The sequence below is a fragment of the Balaenoptera ricei genome, chromosome 13 (assembly GCF_028023285.1).
Source record: "Balaenoptera ricei isolate mBalRic1 chromosome 13, mBalRic1.hap2, whole genome shotgun sequence".
Lineage (NCBI taxonomy): Eukaryota > Metazoa > Chordata > Mammalia > Artiodactyla > Balaenopteridae > Balaenoptera > Balaenoptera ricei.
In genome coordinates, this window is record NC_082651.1 from 71,649,810 (window position 1) to 71,675,329 (window position 25,520).

Consider the following 25,520-nt stretch of genomic DNA (forward strand, 5'->3'; position numbering starts at 1 on the left):
GTTGTGTGTAAAATTGATTATTGCATCTTTCATCTGATTTTCAAATGAATCCATGATTCCTTCTTAAACGCTGCTTTTAAACCATTGAGTTAATTACGCCCTTCATCTTCAGAGTTTCAAATAGTGGTACTTAAATACTGATTTTGTTTTGTTTTGTTTTTTGTTTGTTTTGAACTATTTAAGAATCAGTTGGCAATGAAAAGTGGGTAGATTAAGGGTAGGCATTATTTGCTTAGGTGCATGTTGCTGTGAGTTCTTATGCAGATCATGAGCGGTCAGTGTTTTATCCTAGCTTGTCTTCCTTTTGTGTTTTGTATTCACTCAGGCTCCTCCTTTTTCCACAGCTGGTGTGTACTTAAGAATATTGACTTAAATGGAAAACATAATTAGAAAAGTGAATCTGCTGCAAAAATAGACACTCTAAAACATTTTGTAGATTATTTTTGGAATATGCCTGGCTGTTCTCTTCTTAGTATGGATAATCTAGAGTTTATTTTATTATTATTTTTTCCATTGATGAATACGTTTGGGGTTTTTGTTATAGGCATCAGACACAGACTAAGTCATAATATATAAATAGGAGAGAAATTTCAATATATTTGCTGAGATTGCTTGATTGCTTCAATTTTATAAAAATTTATGTGGAGTTTTGAGTATTGAAAGGATGGTGAATAAATAGATGGGGAGGGAGTGATCAGAGGTTCCAACAGAGGAATCATTGCTTCAAAGGAGTAGGGGTTGTGTTACCTTCCATCAGGGGATCTTTTTAATTAATTTCTTTGGTGACCTCATTGAGAGATGGATGACTTAGCAAACTTGTTACCCTTAACTTATGTACCTCAGAAACCACTGTTAACATATTGTTGATCCTTGGAGGTACAAATTGGAAATCCACACGGGCATTAAAAAAGCCCATTTCTTGAAGTATCACTAAGATAACTATATCACTTCTTAGTCATTTGGAGTGGATATTGGAAGTTAAGTTTGTCTGGACAGTTACATAGCATTGAAGCAGACTGCTTAGACTATATTTAGACTTGCATGTTGACACTAGTCTAACCCAGTCACTATAAGGACCTTCTAGGTGGTGCATTGTCTCATGGAGTTATAAAAAGATAGTTATCTCTGAATTATTACTTTCTTCTGTTCTTATATATTTAGGGTTTTTTAAGTTATTTTCTTAGAGCCAAGAAATACCAAAGCAATGTCAGAAAACAAGTTGATGAGCAAATACAGTTGGAAACTTTAGGGAAATAATAACTATATTGATATTTTGATGTTAATTATGACCATGAGCTGAGTGTTGGGGATTAAAGAAATAGAACTATTTGTTTAAGTTTGTAAGTAATTTGAATTACTTCTGAGTGGCCTGTCCGTTTTTATTATTATATTTATATACTTAAAAAAAATATTTATTTATTTATTTGGTTGTGCTGGGTCTTAGTTGTGGCAGGCAGGCTCCTTAGTTGCAGCTCGTGGACTCTTAGTTGCAGCACACATGTGGGATCTAGTTCCCTGACCAGGGATGGAACCCGGGCCCCCTGCATTGGGAGCTTGGAGCCTTATCCACTGCGCCACCAGGGAAGTCCCAGTTTTAGACTCTATACTGTTCGATACTTAGTCCATGGTAATGTGTTCCATATATGAATTTTATTTAGTTAATTTGCGTAGTACATTGTTCTGTCCTCAAGATTGGTAGTTATGTGGATAGAAAAGTCATGAAATAATCGGAACAAATTAGTGTATAATTACGAGCTTAATTGGCATAAATATGATAATAGGAGTTTCAGTTGTGTGGAATGATCTTGATCTTAGCTACTAAAGCTAAAAGAACCTTGAACAGCCTCCTATGAGGAGTAGGTGTTTTGCTTCAAAATGTTGCATTTATAGAACCTTTCCCTATTTTTTTATTTGTTGATTTATTGAGTGGTGTTGGGGGGGGAATTATAAAGACTGTATAGAAGCTGCTCATCTTAAATAGATGAGTCACCAAGTTCAATATATAGTAAGTTGATACTTAAAAACTAGATGTATAGGAAAGAAGTTCAGGAGAAACTATAACAAGATCTTGAGAATGGTTCTGTCAGGATAATAAAATTGCTATTTTTTTGGTCTTTATTTAATCAAAAGAATATTTAGAAATATATACTGAGTCTCTTTTCCTCCCTTCTCCCCTCTCATTAAAGGAGAGGATGCTAGGTAGTGATTAGCTATACCAGTTTAAATTTTAAAATAAAACTTTTGGGACCTAATTTGTGTAGTAAATCTCTTGCTTCCTCCTGTTTTTATTTAAAAAGTAGTAAACATGTTTTAAGCTATAAGTTGAAAGCACCCACCCTACCTACCATGTTCCTTAGACTTTTTGTTTATTTTTACTCTCTTTGGTCTTCCAGTCTTTCTCATACTAATGCTTTTTAAAATTTTTTAAAAAATTATGTGCCAGACAATTTAAGTGAATTCTAAAATGCCTTTGTGACATTCTAATTTTGCCTTCCCTATCTTCCTATGATGCCACTTTTCCTGGGTAACCTGTTTAACTTTTAGCTCTGTGCTTCTAGCTTACTTCTTACAGCAGTTATTGACAGCACTTTTTACTACAAACAGGTGAGTCTATTTTAATAGGCCAATAAAGAATTTAAATATTTTTGGGCCTTTATAATTTTTCTGTGTTTCCAAAGAGCCAAAGGGCATTATTAACATATTTACTTGGTGATATCATTTAGCTATAAAACAACATATTTGTGAGAGGAGAATATTTATTATTCCTTAATTTCTTTAGCGTAGACCTGATTCCAGGGTTTTCTGTTTTTTTGTATACAAGACTTTAGAACTTCAGCTAGGAGTTTGCGTTTCTAAAACGAATGTTTCTCTCTGGGAATTTATATCTTGCATTTATAAACTAATCCCAGGCGTTATTGTTTCTGTGTTTTATTCTCTAATTTTGAATGATGTGGGTTGAGAGAGCTAATAAGCCTCATAGACCAACAAATGGTGATTGAACACCTGTCATGTGCCAGGCTCCGTTTCTAGATTCTGAGGATGTAAAGATGAATGAGGCAAGGCAAGCAATACGTGTGCAGAAACTGTAATCTTGACGACAATCCTCCCAGTTGTATAAATGAGGAAGCTGAAATTCATAAGAAATTACATAATTTGCCAGGCTACAAAGTGGTCTGTTTCTTACTAAGAAACACTTGCTAGGTTTTGAAGTTTAGTGGTTGGTCCTGGACGCCTGATTGAGAAGCAGTGCTGTCTCTGAGTACCTGACCCGATGTTATTTCTCTGGCCTTCTGCTATTATAAAAAGCACATTGATTTTAAAATATTTTTAAGGTCCTTGTTCCTGTGAATAGAGGACATGTTTCCCTGTTCTGATCCATCTGTTCTGATTTCTCGCTAACCTCCCTTCCTTCATTTCTTTATTTTTCATTTCATGGATTAAAATATATTCCCCTTCCCAAAGAGTATACAATGAAGAGTAAATACTTCACTGTCTTGGCCATAGCATCCACGATTACCATATTCTAGTGAATATCTTTTTATGGATTCTTTAATATTTAAAAATATTTAAGAATTTTAGAGGAGATTATTGTATGAAATTTGGTCTGTTTGTAGTTGCTTCTTTTTGTCTTTTGGTTCTCTGTTTTTAGTAAGACAAATGGAAGTGTAGTCATTTCTTAGTGTGGCACATACTTATTTGCAAAATTCAATAGAGGTGGTAGTTTCTGTTGTCGAGGGGACCCATCTGCTAACCTTCTCTTGAGTTTTATCTCTGTTGATTTCTTTTTTAAAAATTTTTTTTATTGAGGTATAGTTGCTTTACAGTGTTGTGTTAATTTCTGCTGTTCAGCAAAGTGGCTCAGTTATACATATATATTCTTTTTCATATTCTTTTCGATTATGGTTTTTCACAGTATGTTGAACATAGTTCCCTGTGCTACACAGTAGGATCTTCTTGTTTCTCTGCTGATTTCTGTATCTAGGTATTTTCTAATGCTGCTTGGAAGTGGCAGCCTGAGGAATAAACTGGATGGCATGATTAACAACTGGTAACAGAATTGTGCTTGAGGAGGGCATGAGGTAGTTAAAAGCTTTCAATCACAGGAGGAGGAGGTTTCAAGTATGTACCATCTACCTGGTGTACCGCAATTTATGTGGATAATTTAAGAGTTGACTAATATTGGATACAGGTAGTGAAGACTACTAATCTGTATGACTTAAGACTTTTTTGTTAAAGTCTGCTTTTACTTGATTGAGAAAAATAATGTTAATTGAACTTACTATATTATTCTTTCCCAATCTCCCTTTCAGCTATGTGATGATGATGCCATTTAAACGGCAGGCTCTAGTAGAATTTGAGAACATAGATAGTGCCAAAGAATGTGTGACGTTTGCTGCAGATGAACCCGTGTACATAGCTGGTCAGCAGGCTTTTTTCAACTATTCTACAAGCAAAAGGATCACTCGGCCAGGAAATACTGATGATCCATCAGGAGGCAACAAAGTTCTTCTGCTATCGATTCAGAATCCTCTTTATCCAATTACGGTGGTATGTATTTTAGTAAGACAAGCTAAATTAAAAGTGATTTTGGAATTTGTCTTGAGTGACTAATCTGTAGTTTTCTTCACTGCCATATAGATATTTGAAAATAGTGGATTTTTAAAAAAGAATTATTAAAATTAATTTTAATTTTGACTATCAAGTTTAATGAACAAAGACATGGTGAGCACTGAAGCTATAAAAAGGTCAGAAGCACAGTTGTCATAATTAAATAAGCACATTAAATTTTTTTATTAACATCAGTGTTAACTCTCTTTCTGATAATAAAGCGTTAGACGGACTTGGTGGAAATGATCCAAGAAATCTCTCTCTAATATGCCAGCACATGTATTAAAAGCATCTTCTAGGTAGTGACAGAATTCCATAGTACAGTAAGGTACATTTATCATTATAAGCTGTTTAGAGATAGCTTGTTAAAAACTTCTCCGATTTACCTAAAAGTTCCCTTCTTCACTCTTTAAAACAGTGATATTAGAATTTAAAAGGATTCATGTTCTTGAACCAGTTCAGTTTTCTACTTCATAATAATCACATGCTGTTTAATAATAAACTAGTGATAAGGACACTGTGATAGTGATAAGGATTTTTGTAATGAATAAAATATCACAATAAGAGGAGCTTCATTTAGTATGACTTCTAGTAAGGGTATATGATATTTGGACATAAACTTAAAGCATAAGACACTATTTAAATTTAGTTAGACATTATGTATCTATTTACTTTTGTAATATGTATAGACTTATTAATAAACAGTATTAATATATTTACAGTATCTGGTGTTTTGGGAAAAAGAATATAACTAGTACAAGTACTCCGATTTGTTTACTGTATCCTTAGTACCTAATGGTGTGGCTGTGTAATTGTAGGTACTCAGAATTTTGAAAGTTGAAGAATTGTTCCTAAGTGGGTATTTAGGGTTCTCTCTTAGATGATTCAGGCATCTTGTTTGGTGAAATTTAACTCAATATAAATGATCTTCCCTGGGTCTTTTATCTATAGCCATTGTCCTTGAAAATAAATACTGAGTTGTTCTACTACTACTTTTTAATAAATATTTATTATTGTGATTTAAGCGATTATAGTATTAAACATTTCAGAGTCACATTAGGGAAAAAGCAAAGTGATTACAGCTTTGGTTTATTAATTGTGTATTGTCAGAGATTCTTTTAGGTACCTGTTAAGAAAATAAAAATTGAGGATTCATTTAGGAGATTAAAAATAAGTAATAATGTTTTTCAAATGTTTCATTGGAAGTTCTCTAATGTGGGTATATTGTGTAGGTGAAGAAATAACTTTAGATCTATTAAAGTGTAACAGTTTTTAAAAGTTTAATTAGTACTTAATAGAAATGACATCTTGACAGTTTTTTTTTAGTAAAACAAAATAGAGTATAGCTTTATTATTTTTCTAAGTATAAAATGTGATGACGTCTTGTTTTCTTTCCTTCATAGGATGTTTTATATACTGTATGCAATCCTGTTGGAAAAGTGCAACGTATTGTTATATTCAAGAGAAATGGGATACAAGCAATGGTTGAATATCCTTTATTTGTAAATTTTTTATTGATGTGTATTAATACTGTGTAATATAGATCTTATTTTTTCCTGCTTAATCATTTCTAGACAAGTGGTGTTTATTCTCCCCACCGTCCCCTATATCTATTTGTCTTCCATTTAAAGAATGAAACTGCAGTACCCACAGAGAATTTTACTGTTTTTGATAAAATAACTTGCTACCATAAAATAGTCCAGTGTTTCATTTTACAGTGTGCTTTGCCTTTTTAATGAGGAAAAAATAACACTGTTTGATAATATGTTCACTTGTACCTTTTTGAAATTTTTCCCAAATGGACTTTTCTGAATCTCTCTTTAAAGTAGGCAGCTTGGAAGTATCAAAACGTTGGAGTTAATAGACCATTTCTTGCCTTTCTTCATTGAATCTTTTAAATGGTCATGGTTTATGTAAGACCTGCTTCCCTATGTTAAATTTGTTATACATTGAGTAAAAAGAGCAAGTTGCAAAATAGTACATATAGTACAATCCCATTAAAAAATAATAATTAAAAAAAAAAAACCTAACCTATGTGTACATGTGTATGCATAGAAAAAGGTTGGGATATACAGCAAACGCTTTTTTTTTTTTAATTTTTAAAAAATTTATTTATTTTATTTATTTATTTTTGGCTGCATTGGGTTTTCGTTGCTGCACACGGGCTTTCTCTAGGTGTGGCGAGTGGGGGGCTACTCTTCGTTGTGGTGCACGGGCTTCTTGTTGTGGTGCACGGGCTTCTCATTGCAGTGGCTTCTCTTGTTGTGGAGCACAGGCTCTAGAGTTCAGGCTCAGTAGTTGTGGCTCGCGGGCTCTAGAGCGCAGGCTCAGTAGTTGTGGCGCACAGGCTTAGTTGCTCCGCGGCATGTGGGATCTTCCAGGACCAGGGCTGGAACCCGTGTCCCCTGCATGGACAGGCGGATTCTTAACCACTGCGCCACCAGGGAAGCCCTACAGCAAACTCTTAATGGTGCTTACTCTGGGAAGTTGTTTTTGCTTTTTTTTTTTCCTACTAATTTTGTGGTTTGATTTTTTTTAACAATTAGAAACTTAAGTAATTTTTTAAAACCAGTAAAATGAAAGATAAAGATTATAAACTCAGCCTTCTCAGAAATATATAAAAATCAAGTATTTCTTTTGTATTATATTGATTCTTTGTAATGTTCTTCCTACTTTATTTATTTATTTTTGGCCATGCTGTGCAGCTTGTGCAGCTTGCAGGATCTTAGTTTCCTGACCAGGGATTGAACCCGCACCCTTGGCAGTGAACGTGTGGAGTCCTAACCACTGGACTGCCCTGTTCTTCCTAGTTTAAGAGTAAAATATTTCCTGTTTCAAGATAGCAAGCTGGCCTTTGCTAGGGAATGGGGCCATGCTCCATGCTCCCTCTCCCACACCCCAAAACCCCGGGTTATAAAGTACTTATGATGACCTAGAAGGATTTATGTATTATAAATACTTTTGGTTGTATTACGTTTTCTTTGGTACCCTTGACCTTAAAAATAAATTCTCCTACTAAAATTCATCTAGAAATTTTATTTGGTAAAGCATTTTCAGAAGCGAGAAAGTGATTTCTCATTTTTTCCAGTCCATTTCTTATGGAGTGAATAATGATAAATTTTGGACACCTTAAACCAAATTTCCTTAATAGAGCTTATGTTTGAATCAGTCCTTTGTGCCCAGAAAGCTAAAGCAGCACTCAATGGAGCCGATATATATGCTGGATGTTGCACACTAAAAATTGAATACGCAAGGGTAAATATTTTTTTTTCAACACTTCACTAAAGAAATACATATGCTTTGGATATATAATTTGAACTTACTTTCTTTTTAATCTTAACAGCCAACTCGTCTAAATGTTATTAGGAACGACAATGACAGTTGGGACTACACTAAACCGTATTTGGGAAGACGAGGTAAGTATTTTATGCATTTTAGATGTACTTACATCTGCTGCCAAATTTTTACATGCAGTTAGAGTCCTTTTTCCTGAGATGAGCTAGTTCAATGATGAAAACCTTGTTGGTGAAGCTTTTGTTGCAAAAGACCTTGTAATGCTGGAAAAGAACCTTGAACATTAGTGCCCCTTACTGGTATGTACTGAGTTATTTATATTTAGTTCAACAAGGAGCCCACACATACAGGCACGCCCGCAGTTCAAGGACTTGCATTTCTCCAAGCAGCTCTCTCTCTTTGGAGGAGAGGAAACTGATTCAGAATATTACTTACAAACTGCAAACTTGCACACTGCTTCTCTATGGAAAGGACTTTTCCCCCAAGCTGGACGAGGCATTAAGAAGGATAGAGGACTCCAGCAGGCTGACTCTACACTTCATCACGCACAACATCGGCATCAGCAAAAAGCCCTCTGAAAAACTCAGACTTGCAATTCACCTTGACTGCATACTGCATGCACCATCACCCCAAGTTTTTAAAGGAGGACACTTAACAGTACTTCAGACTTGCATGGGATGAATACCATGATAGACTGTGCCCATTTATTCAAGTTGTATGTATATATTGGTTTGATTTCCCTTAAGGTTTCAGTTGTAGAATTTAAAACTTTTCACTGACGGATACTAGATTTTATCTACAATGTTGTAAATCTTAATGCCCGTTGCTGTAACTGTTAGCAGCTTAGATTCAAATTGTTAATTGACAAATAACCAGGGCCAGTTTATCTACAGGTCTTGGGAATTATAATGCTCAACCAATCCACACAGATATTAAAGATAAAAGGATTAGAAAGGTGCATACTTGCTGCACTTAAGTTTACCTTTTTTTTTTTTTCCCTCAATTGTGGACATTGAATAGAATAACATAATAATGAAAAGGTGCATTATATGTAAAAGACGATTTTCTGTGTGGTTTGATTTTTGTAAAGTGGCTGTTTATAAGTTGTCACTTTTTGTAACAATTTAAGGTTATCACTCATGTTAATTTGTGTAACTAGAAATTTTGGCATTTCAAATGTAGGTGAAAGTACCATGTCTGTTCAAGGTAGAATATATTTGAACTTGATAAAGCTGAAAATAGGAGCATTTCATTTGAGATGCATTTTCACCTATAACTTATAAATGCTAGATTTCATGAGCATAGATTTGACTGATAAAATTGTTCAACTAACTGTGTGGCAATTCTGGAATATACAAACCGAAATGTGGATCTTGTAAAAACAAGGGGGCTGCAGTATTGGCTACATCTCAACTACAATATCAGTGTCTGAACCATGTGTTGGAAAAACTCACCAAGATGAGTATGTCTGTAGAAGTCAGTAAACTAGGAAAAATTTTTACGGCATCCAAAATATCTTGGGCAGTAGGGACTCCATAGTGCATGTACTGTTGCCAAAAGAAAAAAATGAGACAATGCGGTGATCCTTTGCATGTTCGAATATTTAGGACTTTTGGATGATTGGCCCCTTTAATTCTTAGTTCTCAGGAAATCATCTTGCCTTATGCATGGGGTTGCAAACAGGTTTGTTTGGTAATGCAGCTTTGGCTGGACCCCACATTTTTCACTACTCACAGAAATCTGCTTGGCAGAGTCTTGGTACAGTTGAATACAGTATTGAAAGACAAAGCCTTAGTACTCAAACAACAGAACAAGTGGTTGATGAGAAATCTCTCACTTCTGTTGAGTTACAGTTACTGAATATTCAGTTGTTTGTTTTTTTTTTAACTCATTTGAAATAGTGAGTTTTGGTTACATTTCTCTTAATGTCTCTTAAAATATTTATAGATATGCTTCTTATCGTAATAGTGTTTATTCTTTTAAAAGGTCTGAATTTTACAAAAGCCAGCTTAGATTTTTATACAAAGAATTACAGTCAGAAAGTTTAGAAATGTGTAAGGTAGATATTTAAATAGGGAAATATAATTAAAGGAGGTAAAACAGAGTTTTAGTTATTTATGCTTTCAAGGGAGAAGAATTCTTGTTTTCTAATTCCTTACAGATAGATACTTGTCTGTATAGCAAATATCATATGGCAGTTTATGTTTTTGTTTTTGTAGTGACTTTAGCTTCCACTCAAGTTGATACTGAATTGTAACTTTTTCTACCAAAAAAAGAGTGATTTTATAAATATAACCTCATTTCAAAAAGTTCTTTTCAACTCAAATTACATTTTAGTGCAAAGAATTCATAGCCTAGACTCCAGAGAATCCCTCCAGAAATGTTAAGCAACGCTTGTGTATGTGTGCATCTTTTGGGGGAGAAAAGGTCCACAGCTTCCAACAGATTTCAGACTGAATCCATGAAAGGTTACACACCACTATTTATAGACCGATATATTCAGTGTTTGACTCTTCCTCACCCTTCTTTATGTGACCTTATTTTAGGTAGTAAATGCTTCCAATAAAGAGAATTATTGAAGAGAAATTACTGTGAGAAATATATTATGAAGAGAAATTATTAAAGAGAAGTAATGACAATGTTTGGCTGAAAGATACCTTGGAGATCATCTACTCTAACTTCTTCATTTTATGAATGAAGATTGTTTCTATGATTATATAGCAAATTACTGGTTAAGTTGAAATCTTATGATTCCCGATTCAGTGCTCTTTCCTTTATAGCACACAGTTAACTATATCAGTAAAACTATGCCATGAAGACTTTATGGTGGTTTTGGTTTAAGATTCTTAGATCAGATAAGGACTTATATTTAGCATTTGGTGGCATGCTTAAGCAGAGGAATGTTAGCAGAATGGAATAGCAGACTGGATTGATTGAAGAGGAGTGAGACTTAAATGATGATGCTGGAAGCCGTGTAATGGAAAGAAGGAACTGTGAATGTTTAGACTGGAGAAGAAATGACTTTGGGGAAATGGAGGATCATAATAACTCCTAAGCATTTGAAAGGGTTCTTGGAGAAAGTCTAAGTAATGAGTAAGGCTGTGAGGCCCTAAATGGAGTAGAATATATGTAGAGGACAAATTTCTGTACAATATAGAAATTAATTTTCTCATGATTTAGAACTAACTGAAAATGTAAGGGAAAGTAGTAAGTACCTTGTTACCAGTGTTGGGTAAGCAGAGGCTAGATGGTCCCAACTGGTGGTCTCAGGGATGATGTAAAGAGAATTTAACACTGAATAAAAGTTGAACTAGATGACCTCCTAGGTCCCTTTCAGTGCTATGATAACTTGGAATAGGTAATTAAAACAATACTTCTGTAGACTGAAGTGAAAATTAAAGTATTTCTCATCTCCCATAAACCTCATTTGTTTAGGTGACTAAGGATATGTAGAAAGCCTTTCTCTTTGAATTTTCAAAGATGAGAATGATCAGACTCTTAAGATACATTTTAAAAAAATCTTACTGAACACCAAAATTTGATCAGCAGAACTTCCCAAAGTATTATACAATGATTTTTAAAATTTACTAACATAGGATGTGCTATTTTAGAAACTTAGAAGTAATTTTTTTATTGATGTCTCAGATTTGGGAAAATTGGCATGCCTTCCCTAAAAATGTAGTTAGCATAAAAATTATCCTTTAGGAGTATTGTAGTACTCTCGTCCAATAATGTAGCCCCCTTGGTTAGCTTTAACTTGGCATATTTAAACTTTGGGGAGTGCTTCTAGTTCTGCCTGGTGTTAAGGTCTATAGACAATGGCCAGTCCATGACACAATATGGACCAGTGATGTGAAAATTTCCAGCTCTCCAGTCAGTAGGTGTTTGTAAATATGTGTATATACATACAAAATACTCTGTGTTTACTGATTGTGAAACCATGTAATACAGGTTGTTGTTGGCTTATGCTGAACTTCTTGAAAGAAGCCCACTTTGAAAATGTGTTGCTGTTGAAGCTAATAGTATGCATCAGGTACTGTCTTTCAAAAGTACTGCACTTAAAGCTTGTTTTAAAGACATGTATTGGTAAAAACTTCTGTACAGTGTCAAACTCTAGCATTGTGTACATCACTTTCTGAAAAGTATCCATTCTTTCCTTTAATTTGAAAGTGTGATTGTATTTGGCATTTGCCAAAAAGATATTCTCAAGTTAAGTGGAATTTGTTAGATAGAATTATTTTCTTAAACTTTTGGTGTTTGTATTTAAATTGGATATGAATGGATGTTTAACGTTAACCAGGAATCACATTTCTCTTATGAATTGTAATGGATGTTTTGAATGGGTGTTTCCCATGTGAGAACTCTGTTAAGTACTTGGGTCAAAATTGTTAAAACCATGTTTCTACTTTTGTGTCAGATAGAGGAAAGGGTCGCCAGAGACAAGCCATTTTGGGAGAACACCCTTCTTCGTTTAGACATGATGGCTATGGTAAGTTTGTCAAGGCAGAAGGAGGGTAGTATAGACAAACTATTAGAATTTTTGCATTTCTGATGAAGAATGGCACAATTCTTGTCTCTATTTTTCCTGCTCACCTGACTTGGTTTATGGGATCAGTCCCTTATAAATGTACTCCAAAGGAGTTGTCCCAAATCCTTTGTTTTCTTAGGCTATTGTTATATCACATAATCTTTGAGATAAATGAGAGCTATTGTTTGGGATTGAAAGCTTTTTTACCATTATATTTTGTTTTGTTTTGTTTTGGCTTTGATTAGTAAGGGGCTCTAGTCTGTCAGAGGACCAGAAAGAAGTATATAGCTCAGTAAGTGTATTTTCTTCCATTCTAGCAGTTATGAGTAAAGAGGAATTTAGAGTAATAAGAGGCAGAGAGAATGGGGTATTTGTTGAAAGGAAACATGGTTTTGGTTAGATGCTTAATTCTTTTAGTTCTACAGTTGGTACTTCAGCTTTGGTTAAAGTTGTATTTAATTCTTTTTTAAAAACTTCTCAGTTTTAATGTTTGCTATGTTGATAAGTTAAGATTATGAAAGCTAGAATAATAATCTTCCCCAGGAAGAAGTTCGGTATCAGACTGTTGTCTTTGTTAAGTAGTTGAGAATTGTTATTGCTAAAAGTTTAAACTAGTTATAAGTTCTGTGTTTTTAAATATTTTTTTAGTTTTTAGCAGTAGTTATTGACCCACCTATTCTGTGGTTAAAGTTGAAGTACAATTAGAGGTACTGTTAGAAGTGGTAGAAAATAGAAATTGCTATGTTGTACTCTTGGAAGTTATTATGGAAAAGCCACCAGTGTTTCCTGTTGTCTGAAATATTTTCAAATTGTGTACATGTTTGATGACCATTCTTAGCTGTGAGTTTTAGCTTATTCCCTAGTGTCTTTATTTGAACTCCAGGAATTTATTACCCCTGTGCATGTGTTTTTGTGTGTATGTGTATTTGTTCAAGTTTCTGTGGTAGTCTATATTGCAGAAGAGATTATGAAACAATCTCTATGTTATGTCAAAACAGTAAGTGTGGTATAGAAGGAAAATCTCACTACAGTCGTTTCCGTGTGTTCCTTGATCATTTTTCTTAGTTGTTTCTTTAACAGAGTAAATATTAAATATGGTCATATGAGTAGTTTTCTGATCCTGCAATGAAGAAAGTTATTAGGAATCTACTGTGCATTGTATAATGGAGGATTTCAAAAGAATGGCTAATCAAAGTTTGTAGTATAGTTGTAGAGTATATAAATGTGTCATGGCAGTTAGCTTAAGGCCAGAAATTGATTAAATGTTCTGATAAAGGGGGTTAGAAAAATCTGTGAGCATATAAATGAAGGACAAAGAACTCTACTGTAGTAATGTTGACACAGACCGTTTTCTCAGTATGGCTTTTCAGGTTTGTCTTCACTTAATAAAATACAAGAAAAATTGCATAAACAAGAATATGTTATATGCCCTAGAAGAACTTTATATTTTCTAAAAGCCTATTGTGAAGTTCTTTGTCAGTTTCATGCCCTTATTTATTTAGAGTGTTTGTGTGTGTGTGTGTATAAATATTAAAATGTAAGCTTACTTAAAGAGAGGTGCAAAATTCTTTGGAATGACGTTTGTTAAATAGGGATCATTCAGGTTCTGGAGAGTCCTGCTGAGGAGGAATGGTTATGGTGGGGTTGTGTAGGGGCGTCCATTCTGAGCTATGTCCATTGAAACATTTAACTAAGGAAAATCTGTTCTACTTTGCTAGGGAAGTAAGCAGAATAGGATATAGGAGATAGTGATAAATAAAGATTGATTGAGGAGAGAAGTAAGATGAGGAAATTGGGGAAAAAGCAAAGGTGACAGTGGGTGCTTGTGATATTAGCCTTTTTACAAATGCTTCAAATCACAGCTGTGTCCCTTCAGATCAGCAGTTCAACAAAACAGGTTTATTTGCATTTTAGTGTCATATCATAGGTAGCTTTTCCTTTATGATGGTATGTGAGAAAGAAGGAATAGAAAAGGTTTATTTAATAGATTAAATTTATTCACATAGTTTATTATAGCAGTATAAATTTGTGCTTTCAGAATTCTTTAGATCTTTTAATTTGGTAAGCCCAGCCATGTGAGATGAACTGATAGAAGCCCTCATATTTGAAAAGTGGCAAAAAATAATGTACAGATTTGTTTGCTCTGAGCACAAGAAGAATTTCTATATTAATTGTTAGCATCTTTGGATATGGTTCCTGGACCAAAGATATTTAAAGTATCAAAGATGGGAAAGGCCTTCAAAATGTTCAAGATGCTGTTTACGTAGCATTTTTCCATGTAAGTGAATTTTTTAAAACCTGAAGCACCAAAACATTTTGCATGAACTATTTAGTATAGGAAGCTTTTAAGAGACTTTTTTTTCTTATCTTCTTAATATAGGTAACAATTTAAATAGTGTAAGTAACATAATTTAATCCTGGTGGCCCAGTGTCATAATTACAAACATCAGGTATTCTTTTGCACTGAAGTTAATTGTTACCTATGGCAGTAGATTGCAAGAGTTTTTAAACCTTGGTCAACTTAAGCAGAGTGTGAGTTTCCACTGCCCATCTACTGTACATTTTTCCACTTACTGTGAAAAAATTTACTGATAATAGTGGAGTGTCATTACTGTACTAACAAATGGTAGTAGTGGGGGTAGGGCTGGGTGGAGTATAATATGCATGTGTATTTTTGCAATAAGGGTAAGAATGATTGATATTTGACCCCAGTATATGTATAATAGTCTAAATTAGAGGCCAAAATACATAATAATTACAAGTAACTCACCATGAGCTATATTGATTGTCTTGATAAACTAGATTACCAGCAATAAGAACAGTTGAAAACCATGACCAATTTAAGGCAACACTGATGATGATGTATTGATAAAGTATGCCTCCATAAAATTGCAGGAATTTACACTATATTTGCGTGTGCTCGGTGGTAGTGTTGCTTTGTTGTTATGAATGGCAGCTATAATTAGAATACTGATTTGGAGTCCACATAAGCTGTAATAATGTGCTATGATACCAAAATATAGTAGTTCTTAGTAACTCACCTAGTAGATGACAAGTCTCCCTTAGTCTAACATAAAAATCAAAGCCAGTAACATTACATATTCTTTACTTCTTGAGAAATGAGGAAAGAACTTGGGTTTTTGGATTGGTTTCTTGCACACCAGGAGAATTGTTGCATGCACCCCAGAGTATGCTTCTATAATCACTGACTCAGGAGTGCCTAAGATGTTGGTTTATATTTTTGAGTTACGTATCTCCATCTTAGTTGCTTCTTCTGAGTTCTTACACCTCTCTTCTTGCTGCTGTAAATGTGCCCTGTGCAGACTTTTAGTATCACAGTTTCTCCAGACTCCCTCATTCCCATCTATTCCATTCACCCTAGCTGTGTTTTTCCTGTTACTTCTAATCTATTATGGATGGGAAAACAGGATAAATTAAAGTTGTTTTGAACTACTCTAGAGTTAGCAAGTTGATTCTTAATAAAGATTCTTAGTATAAGAGATGGGTTTGTTTGTGTTTCTGTGACAGCAGTTTCAGACACTCAAGCATTTTTTTCTTCTGGATTCTTGATGTTGTTTCAAAAAATGGAAGTTGCTGAATAATGACGCCTCTGAGTATGTGTGGGGGGGGGTTATTAACTAAATCTAGGGCTTTAGTTTCCTAAATTATAATCAGGGGAATAAAATACTAACCTGCAAGTACATTAATAGTAAAATATATTCAAGGGGACGGCTTTTCAGTGGAACTAAATATGTTCTTTTTGTTATATCTGTATATAGTTTACTAGATTTCACTGTAGATTTTATTATATTATCTTCCAAAAGATGTTGGCAGAAGTTTTTTTTTAAATTTTGAAGTATAATTTATATATAGTGGCCCAAAGTTTTACACTGAATCCTCCTCTATCTGTAGCCTGATCTTGTATACTTTTTTGTTAAACTACTGTTTTTTAAAAATAAGGACTTAAAGCCTGGTATATGCAGGTGTGTGCAGGTCAAATTTATTGGATCTGGTGCAAATAAATACAGATTTTTGTTAATTCCCACAGGTTATATTTGAATATTCATACTCATATATTTGAGTGTTCGTTGGATATACATCAACCTAGCTAATATTAAGAGTTTGTTTTTGTGTGCAGTGAAGTGTGTCTGCTAAAGTTGTGTTTTGTTTTGTTTTTTTTTTTTAATAGGATCCCATGGTCCATTATTACCTTTACCAAGTCGTTACAGAATGGGTTCTCGAGATACACCTGAGCTTGTTGCCTATCCGTTACCGCAGGCATCTTCCTCTTACATGCATGGAGGAAATCCCTCTGGTTCAGTTGTAATGGTTAGTGGATTACATCAACTAAAAATGAATTGTTCAAGAGTCTTCAACCTATTCTGCTTATATGGAAATATTGAAAAGGTGAGTTTCATTTAAAAAAATTATTATTATTTTTAAGTTTCATTTTATATTAGCTTCTTTTGCTAGGATATGTAGTAGGAAAATCTGAAAAGGCTGCAAATATGTGTGTCTTCTCATATTTAGGAACTGCAAGTTCTTTCAGTAGTGATCCACATAAGCTAAAAATTCATTAGGTAGGAATTCTAGAAATTGTTTTTTGTAGGTAAGTGATCAGAATAGGATGTTGGTACTAAAAATACTTTTTAAATTACTAATATAAGTAGAAGTGCAAAACAGCAAGTAGTTTAATCAATTACTAGCATATTATAGGCATAAAGCCTGTATATTTTTTAATCATTTCAAAGATATTCTAACATTTAACATGTTGAACTGTGGAATTTTGAAAAAGCAGTTACTTTCTTGGAGCTAGGTATATATAAACATGTCTCAGAGTTTGGCCATAGCTATGAATTTTAGGAGAGTTCCAGATTCATATATTTGCCTCCCAAATACTAGAGTTCTAGTATCTTCTGAGGAACAACATACTTTAACCTCAATCAGTATTTGAAGTTGATCCACTTTGATAGAATGTGTCCAAAACTTTCTGTCTGGAGGCTTACACTCAAAATGTAGCAAAACATTTAAATTTCACACATTTTGAAGATCTTTAAAATTGTAACTTTATTTTCACCAGATAACTCTGTGGTTTCCCCAGATCTGTGATGTTTTATTTTTTTATTATTTTTTTCAAAGAGGTCTTTATTTATTTTTGGCTGCGTTGGGTCTTCGTTGCTGCACACGGGCTTTCTCTAGTTGCAGTGAGCGGGGTCTACTCTTCCTGTGTGGTGTGTGGGCTTCTCATTGCGGTGGCTTCTCTTGTTGCAGAGCACGGGCTCTAGGCGTGTGGGCTTCGGTAGTTGTGGTGCACGGGCTCAGTAGTTGTGGCTCACAGGCTCTAGAACGCAGGCTCAGTAGTTGTGGCACACGGGCTTAGTTGCTCTGCAGCATGTGGGATCTTCCTAGACCAGGGCTCGAGCCCATGTCCCCTGCATTGGCAGGCGGAATCTTAACCACTGCGCCACCAGGGAAGTCCTGTTCAATGTGTTATTAATGTTAGTGGTACTTAATAGCTATTTAGGGTTTTCCAAGGCGTAGGCACTATGCTGAAAGATAGTCATACTTTATTCCATCTAACCCTCACGGCATTATATACTAAAATTGGAATAATATAAGAGGATAAGTATGGCTCTGTCAAAGATGTCATGAAAACTTGTGAAGTATTGCCTATTTTTTAAACTGCCCCTTTCTTGCCTAAGCCTTCTTACTGGCAGTGCTATCTCAAGGCCATCTTGTGTTATTTCTTATATAGTATCTTGTTTATTGCCTAAAGCAATAAACAGCACTCTGAATAGTTGGTAATTATTATTTACTTTAAAATTTCTGACCTACCTACTGGAATATAAGCTTTAAGAAGACTATGGGGCTTCCCTGGTGATGCAGTGGTTGAGAATCTGCCTGCCAATGCAGGGGACACGGGTTCGAGCCCTGGTCTGGGAAGATCCCACATGCCGTGGAGCAACTAGGTCCGTGAGCCACAACTACTGAGCCTGCGCGTCTGGAGCCTGTGCTCCGCAACAAGAGAGGCCGCGATAGTGAGAGGCCCGTGCACCACGATGAAGAGTGGCCCCCGCTTGCCGCAACTAGAGAAAGCCCTCGCACAGAAACGAAGACCCAACACCGCCAAAAATAAATAAATAAATTAAAAAAAAAAAAAAAAAAAGACTATGTCTATTATGTTTGCCATTAAACCCCCAGTACTTAGCACAGTATGTTTATTAGAACATGTTAGGCACTTAATAAATACTTATTGAATGAATAAATATTGATGAGTCCTGCCAAATGTTATCATTATCTCCATTTTAAAAGGAAGTCTGTGGCTCAAAGAAGTGAAGTAAATTGCCCCAAATCACACAATTAATAAACAGCAGAGTCAGGGCAAGCCTATGCTCTTCTTTAGTGTGTGTGCTGTATAATAGAATTGTAGTCTTGCTTTTAAACGTCATTGAATTTTTTTTTAATTAATTAATTAATTTATTTATTTTTGGCTGCGTTGGGTCTTCGTTGCTGCACGCGGGCTTTCTCTAGTTGCGGCGAGTGGGGACTACTCTTCGTTGCGGTGTGTGGGCTTCTCATTGCGGTGGCTTCTCTTGTTGCGGAGCACGGGCTCTAGGCTCACAGGCTTCAGTAGTTGTGGCTCGCGGGCTCTAGAGCGCAGACTCAGTAGTTGTGGCGCACGGGCTTAGTTGCTCCGCGGCATGTGGGATGTTCCCAGACCAGGGCTCGAGCCCGTGTCCCCTGCATTGCCAGGTGGATTCTTAACCACTGCGCCACCAGGGAAGCCCCACTTCATTGAATTTTGATAAGAATGTCTAATAACAGAGCAGAATAAAGTTAAGATTCCAAGTGATCTTCTTTATTTGACATCAACCACTTATAGTACCTTTTAGAAATTCTGTTACTGTGAAAGGGAATTAAATGTTCACCTTTTTGGGATTTTGTATTTACAGGTAAAATTTATGAAGACCATTCCTGGCACAGCACTGGTAGAAATGGGTGATGAGTATGCTGTAGAAAGAGCTGTCACACATCTTAACAATGTCAAATTATTTGGGAAAAGACTTAACGTTTGGTAATTATTTATCTTAAGTGGTAAATTTTAAAAATATTTATCCTTTTTATTAGAGACATTAATTTCCATTTCAGAATATCTGAAACTAGCAGCTATAGTGATGTCATTTTAGACACTTAGGGTCGTATAATTTTGATTTTCCATATTACTTATACCTAGTTTTAGTTTTATGGTCATAAAATAACATGTTAAAATGAGCAAGTTTTTTTTATTAAAGTTTTCTAATATGAAAATATATTCAATAGATTTTTCTTTCTCAGTGATGTCTAAACTGTAAGAGTGATTATAACTCAAACTAAATTTAAATATTAGTAAATATTGAAACTGTAAATTGCTACATATGCCTTTTTTGTTAAGGTTGATATAGGCCTATATGTTAACGTTTTGAGACTGCCTACTTGCTGCTTTTTATCTAACAAAGGTATGTTCTGTACCTCTTTCCTTTCCAATCTTTAGTGTGTCTAAACAGCATTCAGTTGTTCCAAGTCAAATATTTGAGCTGGAGGATGGTACAAGTAGCTACAAGGATTTTGCAATGAGCAAAAATAATCGCTTTACAAGTGCTGGCCAAGCATCTAAGAATATAATCCAGCCACCCTCGTGTGTGCTGCATTATTATAATGTTCCATTGTGTGTCACAGAAGAGACATTCACAAAGGTAGGCACTGGAATACAAATTGTGTAGAATGTTCCTATTTCCTATTTTAAAATATATCATGTTTTAGCATCATTTTAAAGTCTTGCTCTGTTCATCTTCTGCTTTTGATATTATTGGTATTGTTACTTATTTGGTACTTAATATAGTACATCCTTTGACCATTACACTTTTCTGGCCTCCATCCTTCACTGGTCTCTTTGTTGTTTTGTGGCTCAGTCGTTTTGAGAGTTGGAATTAGAATGAGGTACCCATAGTCCTGCATTCAGAAAGTTCTTTTACCATGTCCTTAGATCTCACCCAAAACAAAATTTTATATATCCGTGCATTTTTCCCTAACTGTAGGAAATGCTTCAGAAAAGAATTGATTTTTCTGGAACACTACTCCCTACCTTAGGTACTCGATAAACCCTGGTCAGCTTTGAGAATATATATTTCAGTTACAAATCCTGTTTTTATTGTACAACACTAAAATTATATACATAGTTTATAGGATATCACTATTTTAATTGATTTTCTCATGCACCTTGTTAATCTAAAAACATATTTGATTTAATTCAATCATGCCATACTCAAAACTTAAAATGCTACCATAAAGTTTACTTTCTGGGGGGAAAAAAGGGTAGGAATCTTATTTTGGCTGTATTTTTAATGGAGTTTTACATTTCTTTGACAGTTGTGTAATGACCATGAAGTTCTTACATTCATCAAATATAAAGTGTTTGATGCAAAACGTAAGTGCACATTTTCTCTTTTTAAGTTTCCTGGTTAATTTGATGATAAGCAAATAACTACTGGATTTGTGTTTCTTTGTTTTGTTTTAGCTTCTGCCAAAACACTTTCTGGGCTGTTAGAATGGGAATGCAAAACTGATGCAGTAGAAGCCCTCACAGCACTAAATCACTACCAGATAAGAGTTCCAAGTAAGTAAAATCGTGTCATAATTATTCAATGGGAGTTACCATCAGAAACATTGTTGATAATTTAAAAGTAATATTTATTGGTTGTTTTTAATACAGAGAAGTTCGAATTTTAAAAAGGCATATAAATCCCACAGCCCTCATAATTCTTTATATAAGTTACCTATTGCTGTGTAACAAATTATTGCAATATTTAGCAGCTTAAAACAGCAAAACATTTATTATCTTACTGTTTCTGAGGATCAGTAATCTGTGTACAGTTTCGCTGGGTAGTTCTGGCTGGTAGTTCAGCCTCTCATGAGGCTGCCTGCCGTTAGCTATAATCTGCGGTCATTTCAAGTCTTATGACTGGGGGCTGGAAAATCCACTTCCACGCTCACTCATGTGGTTCTTTGTAGGGACAGTAAGCCACATTGGCCATTTCATGGTAGCTCTTTTCTTTCCAAATGAGTGATTCAAGAAAGATGAAAGCAAAAGGCCAACAAAACAAAAGCCACAGTGTCTTTCATAACCTAATACCGGAAGTAACATACCATCACTTATGCTGTAATCTTGTGGTCACACTGACCAACCATGGTCTGGTGTAGGAGGCAGGGAACATTGGGGCCATCTTGGAGGCTGACTTCCATAATTCCTGTTGATCTTTTTAGAAGAAAGCGATAAATATACATGGTTAAAAAACTCAAACAGTACATACTGGTACAAATGAAAGTTAAAGCTTTCTATAACCTCTAACCTTTCTGTCTTTTTCCTTTTATTCCTCCTCCCCAATGTATATATCTACATTTTAAAAACTTACACAAAATGGTTCTTCTATACATACTATTGTGTACCTTGCTGTTTTCACTTAATATATCTTGGAGCTGTTTCTCTATCAGCAAGTGCAAAGCTACCCTGTTTTTTTTTTCCCTACAGAGTAGTTATTTTTAGTAGAGATGTACCACAGTTTATTCAATTTATCCACTTCCCCACTGATGAACACTGGTTGTTCCCAATTGTGTTTTTCTATTAGTGCAGTAAACATCCTTATAGTTGCACGTTTTGTGTTTGTAGGGCAGTTGCCTCATAGTGGAGAGCATAAAGTTTTATATTTTGGTAAATGTTGCTAGATTGCCCTTTAAAAAGGTTACACAACTTTACGACCTGTGGTATATGAAAATGCCAACTGCCCAACACTCTTACCAACACCGAGTGTTGTCAGACTTTCAATTTTAGCAATATGATAGATGAAAAATGGTATTCCACATTATTTTAATTTGTATCAAATGAAACTGTCACTCTCTTTGTTTATTCTCTCTATAATGGTAAATGGCCTCTTTTTTACAGTGCAAAGAACACTCAAGTATTTAACTTTTGAAGTTTGTGCTGTGTAATTTACTTTGATCTTGCATCTAAAGAGCGTTGAAACTTTATTTTTCTAAATGATAGGAGAAAAATTATTATTAATTTTATTAGGTGTGATGATGAATGATTGTGGAGGGGGAAGAAATGAATGCACACTGAAGGATTTATGGGTGGAATAACATATCTAGGATTTGCTTTAAAATATTCCAGCCCCTCAAGAGTGTGTGGAGAGTAGGTGGATGAAGTAAGACTGCCAAATGTTGACAATTATTGAAGCTATGTGGATGTTTATTATACTGATCCATATATTCTTTTTATGTTTGAAAATTTTCTTAGTAAAAAGTTAAAAAATAAGTAGGAATACCTCTTTTCATTTCACCTTTAGTCACAAAAGTAAATTTTAAATAGTGAGTCACGCTTAATTTTTGATGGAAAATTTTAAAAGACTTTATATGCATATTTGAGATATATTCAAAATAGTGTATGAATTGTAAACTCCTTGGAAACAGGTACAATTATTTCTTTTTTTATCCTCTGCATGTCTTGCAAATATTTGTTGATGTATATGCTTTTTCTTTTATAGGAATTTTTTTTTCCTTAAGGAGTGATAACTTTTAATACTAAAATTCTGGTACATTAAGATACCAGAATTATTTCTGCCTGTTCTGAAAAGTTAAAGAGGAATGTGTAAAATGGAAGTATTTTTGTGGATTATACCTTTTTTTTTTTTTTTTTTTTAGCAATTTTAAAATTCATGTGCCCTGTTGATGATCAGAGATTTAATACTTGCTCTCCTGGAACTTTTTCAGCTCATTGATATCTTCTTATACATTCTAGTCTTATACCATTTCCCAAGCTATATTTGAATTAACTTTTATAGAGTAATTACCATTGGTAATATTTTCTGCAAAGTAGTTTTGCTGATGGACTTAGATAAGCCTGATCCTGATACTATTTATCTGTAATGACTAATTCACTAAAAAAAATTACGGGAGCCTCCTATGTGTCAAATAATGTTTAGAACAATAGGAATGTAAAAATGGACAAAGTTCCGGCCTTCGTGGAGCTTACCTGCTAGTAGGTATGAACGAAAGTACTCTTGCCCTTACCTTACATAAAAATTTTCCTTCTTCCAATACTATAAAAAGGTGAAATATTGGGTCGGTTAAAAAGTTCATTCGGGTTTTTCTGTAAGATGTTACAGAAAAACCCGAATGAACTTTTTGGCCAACCCAATAATTTACTCTGCTAACTCAAGGTAATCATGAAAGTTTAAGGGAACTATTAACTTTGTTTTTTAATTTTTACAGATGGTTCCAATCCCTATACATTGAAGCTTTGCTTTTCTACATCATCCCATTTATAAGAAGAGAAGAGCATGTTAGAATTTATGTTTACCTTTATTACAACTTCAAAGCTACACTTCATTTTTAAAAAGAGCTAAAATGGTTCATCTAATGTTGCCTTGCTTACTTTGATTCAATATCCTGTTCTGTAATAAATATTTTGCCTTGAGTAAATTTGTTGTAAACTTAAATATTGAATTGCTTTCATTTTAAATAGAATATCATAATGTAGACTATCTACAGCTTTCTTGTAGATTACACAAATATATGATTTCTAATCTTATTTTTCTTCCACAGTGAAAATATATTTGCATTCTTAATGCTAATTATCTGCAAGTATTTTTCCATTGTGTATGAGATTAATGCAGGTGAAAGTATTGCATTTTAATATTATAGAATTCCAATTATATGTTTAGATGTTTAAGTATGTTGCAGTTATTCGTATTAAACATAACTTGTATTTATTAAGTATTTTAATCAAGTTTGAGAATAACATTGCATATATGAAATTTTAAGTACTACAGATTTAGCTGATTTTATATTTCTGAAAGGCTAACAGACATATGGATACACTTGTACAATATGCACTCAAACTTATTTAAACTGGTATTTTTTTTTTTAGGTCATTGTCCATTTGTATTGACATGCCTCTGTTTCTAGTTACAGTTTGGAGATTTTATAAAGTTACAACAATGAGTTAATGTGTTCATCTTCATTTGTTGCATGTGACTTGATCTTGAAAACACACCTGGTATTTGGCATTGAAATTTTAATAGAAGTTATGATTAACAGTTCCTCTTCTAGGTAATCTGAGGTCCACGGATGGGCTTTAGGGAGTCTGTGAACTCCCTAAAATTGTATGTAGAATTTTGGGTACTTGCATTTTTATTTTTTACTCTTAAATCCATCAGTAATATATGTATTTTTCTACATGGTACAAGGTATAAGGATCTAATTTTATTTTTATTCCAAACAGATAGCTATTTGTTTCAATACCATTTATTAAACATTCTTTCTCCCACTGGATCTGCTTTTTTTTTTTTTTTTTTTTTTTTGCCCTTTTTGGGAAAACAACATAACGCATACCTAGGCAAGTAAGATATAAGGACTAAGCATCATATTGAGAGACTATACTGTAACACACATGTTATCAGGTTCACAGCTTTTTAGTAATAGAAAACTGATCTAGCTATTTTATTTTCATCTTTAAAAGAAGGGAGAATATGTTTTATCTACCTAGAGTAACTGTGAAGTCTATAGTTGGCAATAGCAGTTTTGTGATCCTTAGAGTTTTAAACAAATTTGTATACAGAAGTTTCACTTAGATCTTTTGAAAAAGCTTTATTTTGAATTTTAACAAAATTCAAAAAAAAGCAGTTTGCCTTAATCCTTTTAGAAATGATGCAGGGGTTTAAAAAAATTCTAAGAGCTACTGAATAGAAAGTTTAGATGGAAATTAAACACACACGTTAACATTTATTTCTCATTGAATTTTGACAGCAGTGGACCAATGTCCCTTTAGCCCTCTAGATCTAGAAAATCTTAAATTCAATCTAGAAGCATTTTAGACCCTTATCATGGAACCCAGTAAGTTACGCCAAAGGTAACCTGTGAATGAACTATAAATGTATGATACTGGGCTGTGTACCTAAGTTTACCTGACTTTACAATAAATGAAGCTTTTTTCCCTCTTCTATAAGTACTTTTCTACATTTGTTGCAAAATTGGTATGTCTTAATTTTATTTTATT

General features: G+C 34.2%; 1 protein-coding gene and 1 pseudogene across 3 annotated transcripts in view; both read left to right on the forward strand.

Annotated features, from left to right (window-relative positions):
* The window catches only part of HNRNPLL (heterogeneous nuclear ribonucleoprotein L like), a 37,161-nt gene extending 12,370 nt beyond the window's left edge, over positions 1-24,791 (forward strand). For 2 of the 3 annotated variants that reach the window (XM_059943563.1, XM_059943565.1), the window contains 11 exons: positions 4,311-4,548; positions 6,012-6,097; positions 7,767-7,863; positions 7,952-8,024; positions 12,320-12,391; positions 16,620-16,837; positions 19,384-19,505; positions 19,962-20,163; positions 20,837-20,894; positions 20,985-21,083; positions 23,735-24,791. In XM_059943563.1, the coding sequence (XP_059799546.1) occupies positions 4,311-4,548; positions 6,012-6,097; positions 7,767-7,863; positions 7,952-8,024; positions 12,320-12,391; positions 16,620-16,837; positions 19,384-19,505; positions 19,962-20,163; positions 20,837-20,894; positions 20,985-21,083; positions 23,735-23,790 (1,321 nt within the window). In that variant the 3' untranslated portion in view covers positions 23,791-24,791. The remainder of the gene's footprint in view (positions 1-4,310; positions 4,549-6,011; positions 6,098-7,766; positions 7,864-7,951; positions 8,025-12,319; positions 12,392-16,619; positions 16,838-19,383; positions 19,506-19,961; positions 20,164-20,836; positions 20,895-20,984; positions 21,084-23,734) is intronic. The other variant, XM_059943564.1, reaches the window with a different exon arrangement.
* On the forward strand, positions 18,009-18,108 carry LOC132347175 (U6 spliceosomal RNA; annotated as a pseudogene).
* Positions 24,792-25,520: the final 729 nt, after the last annotated feature.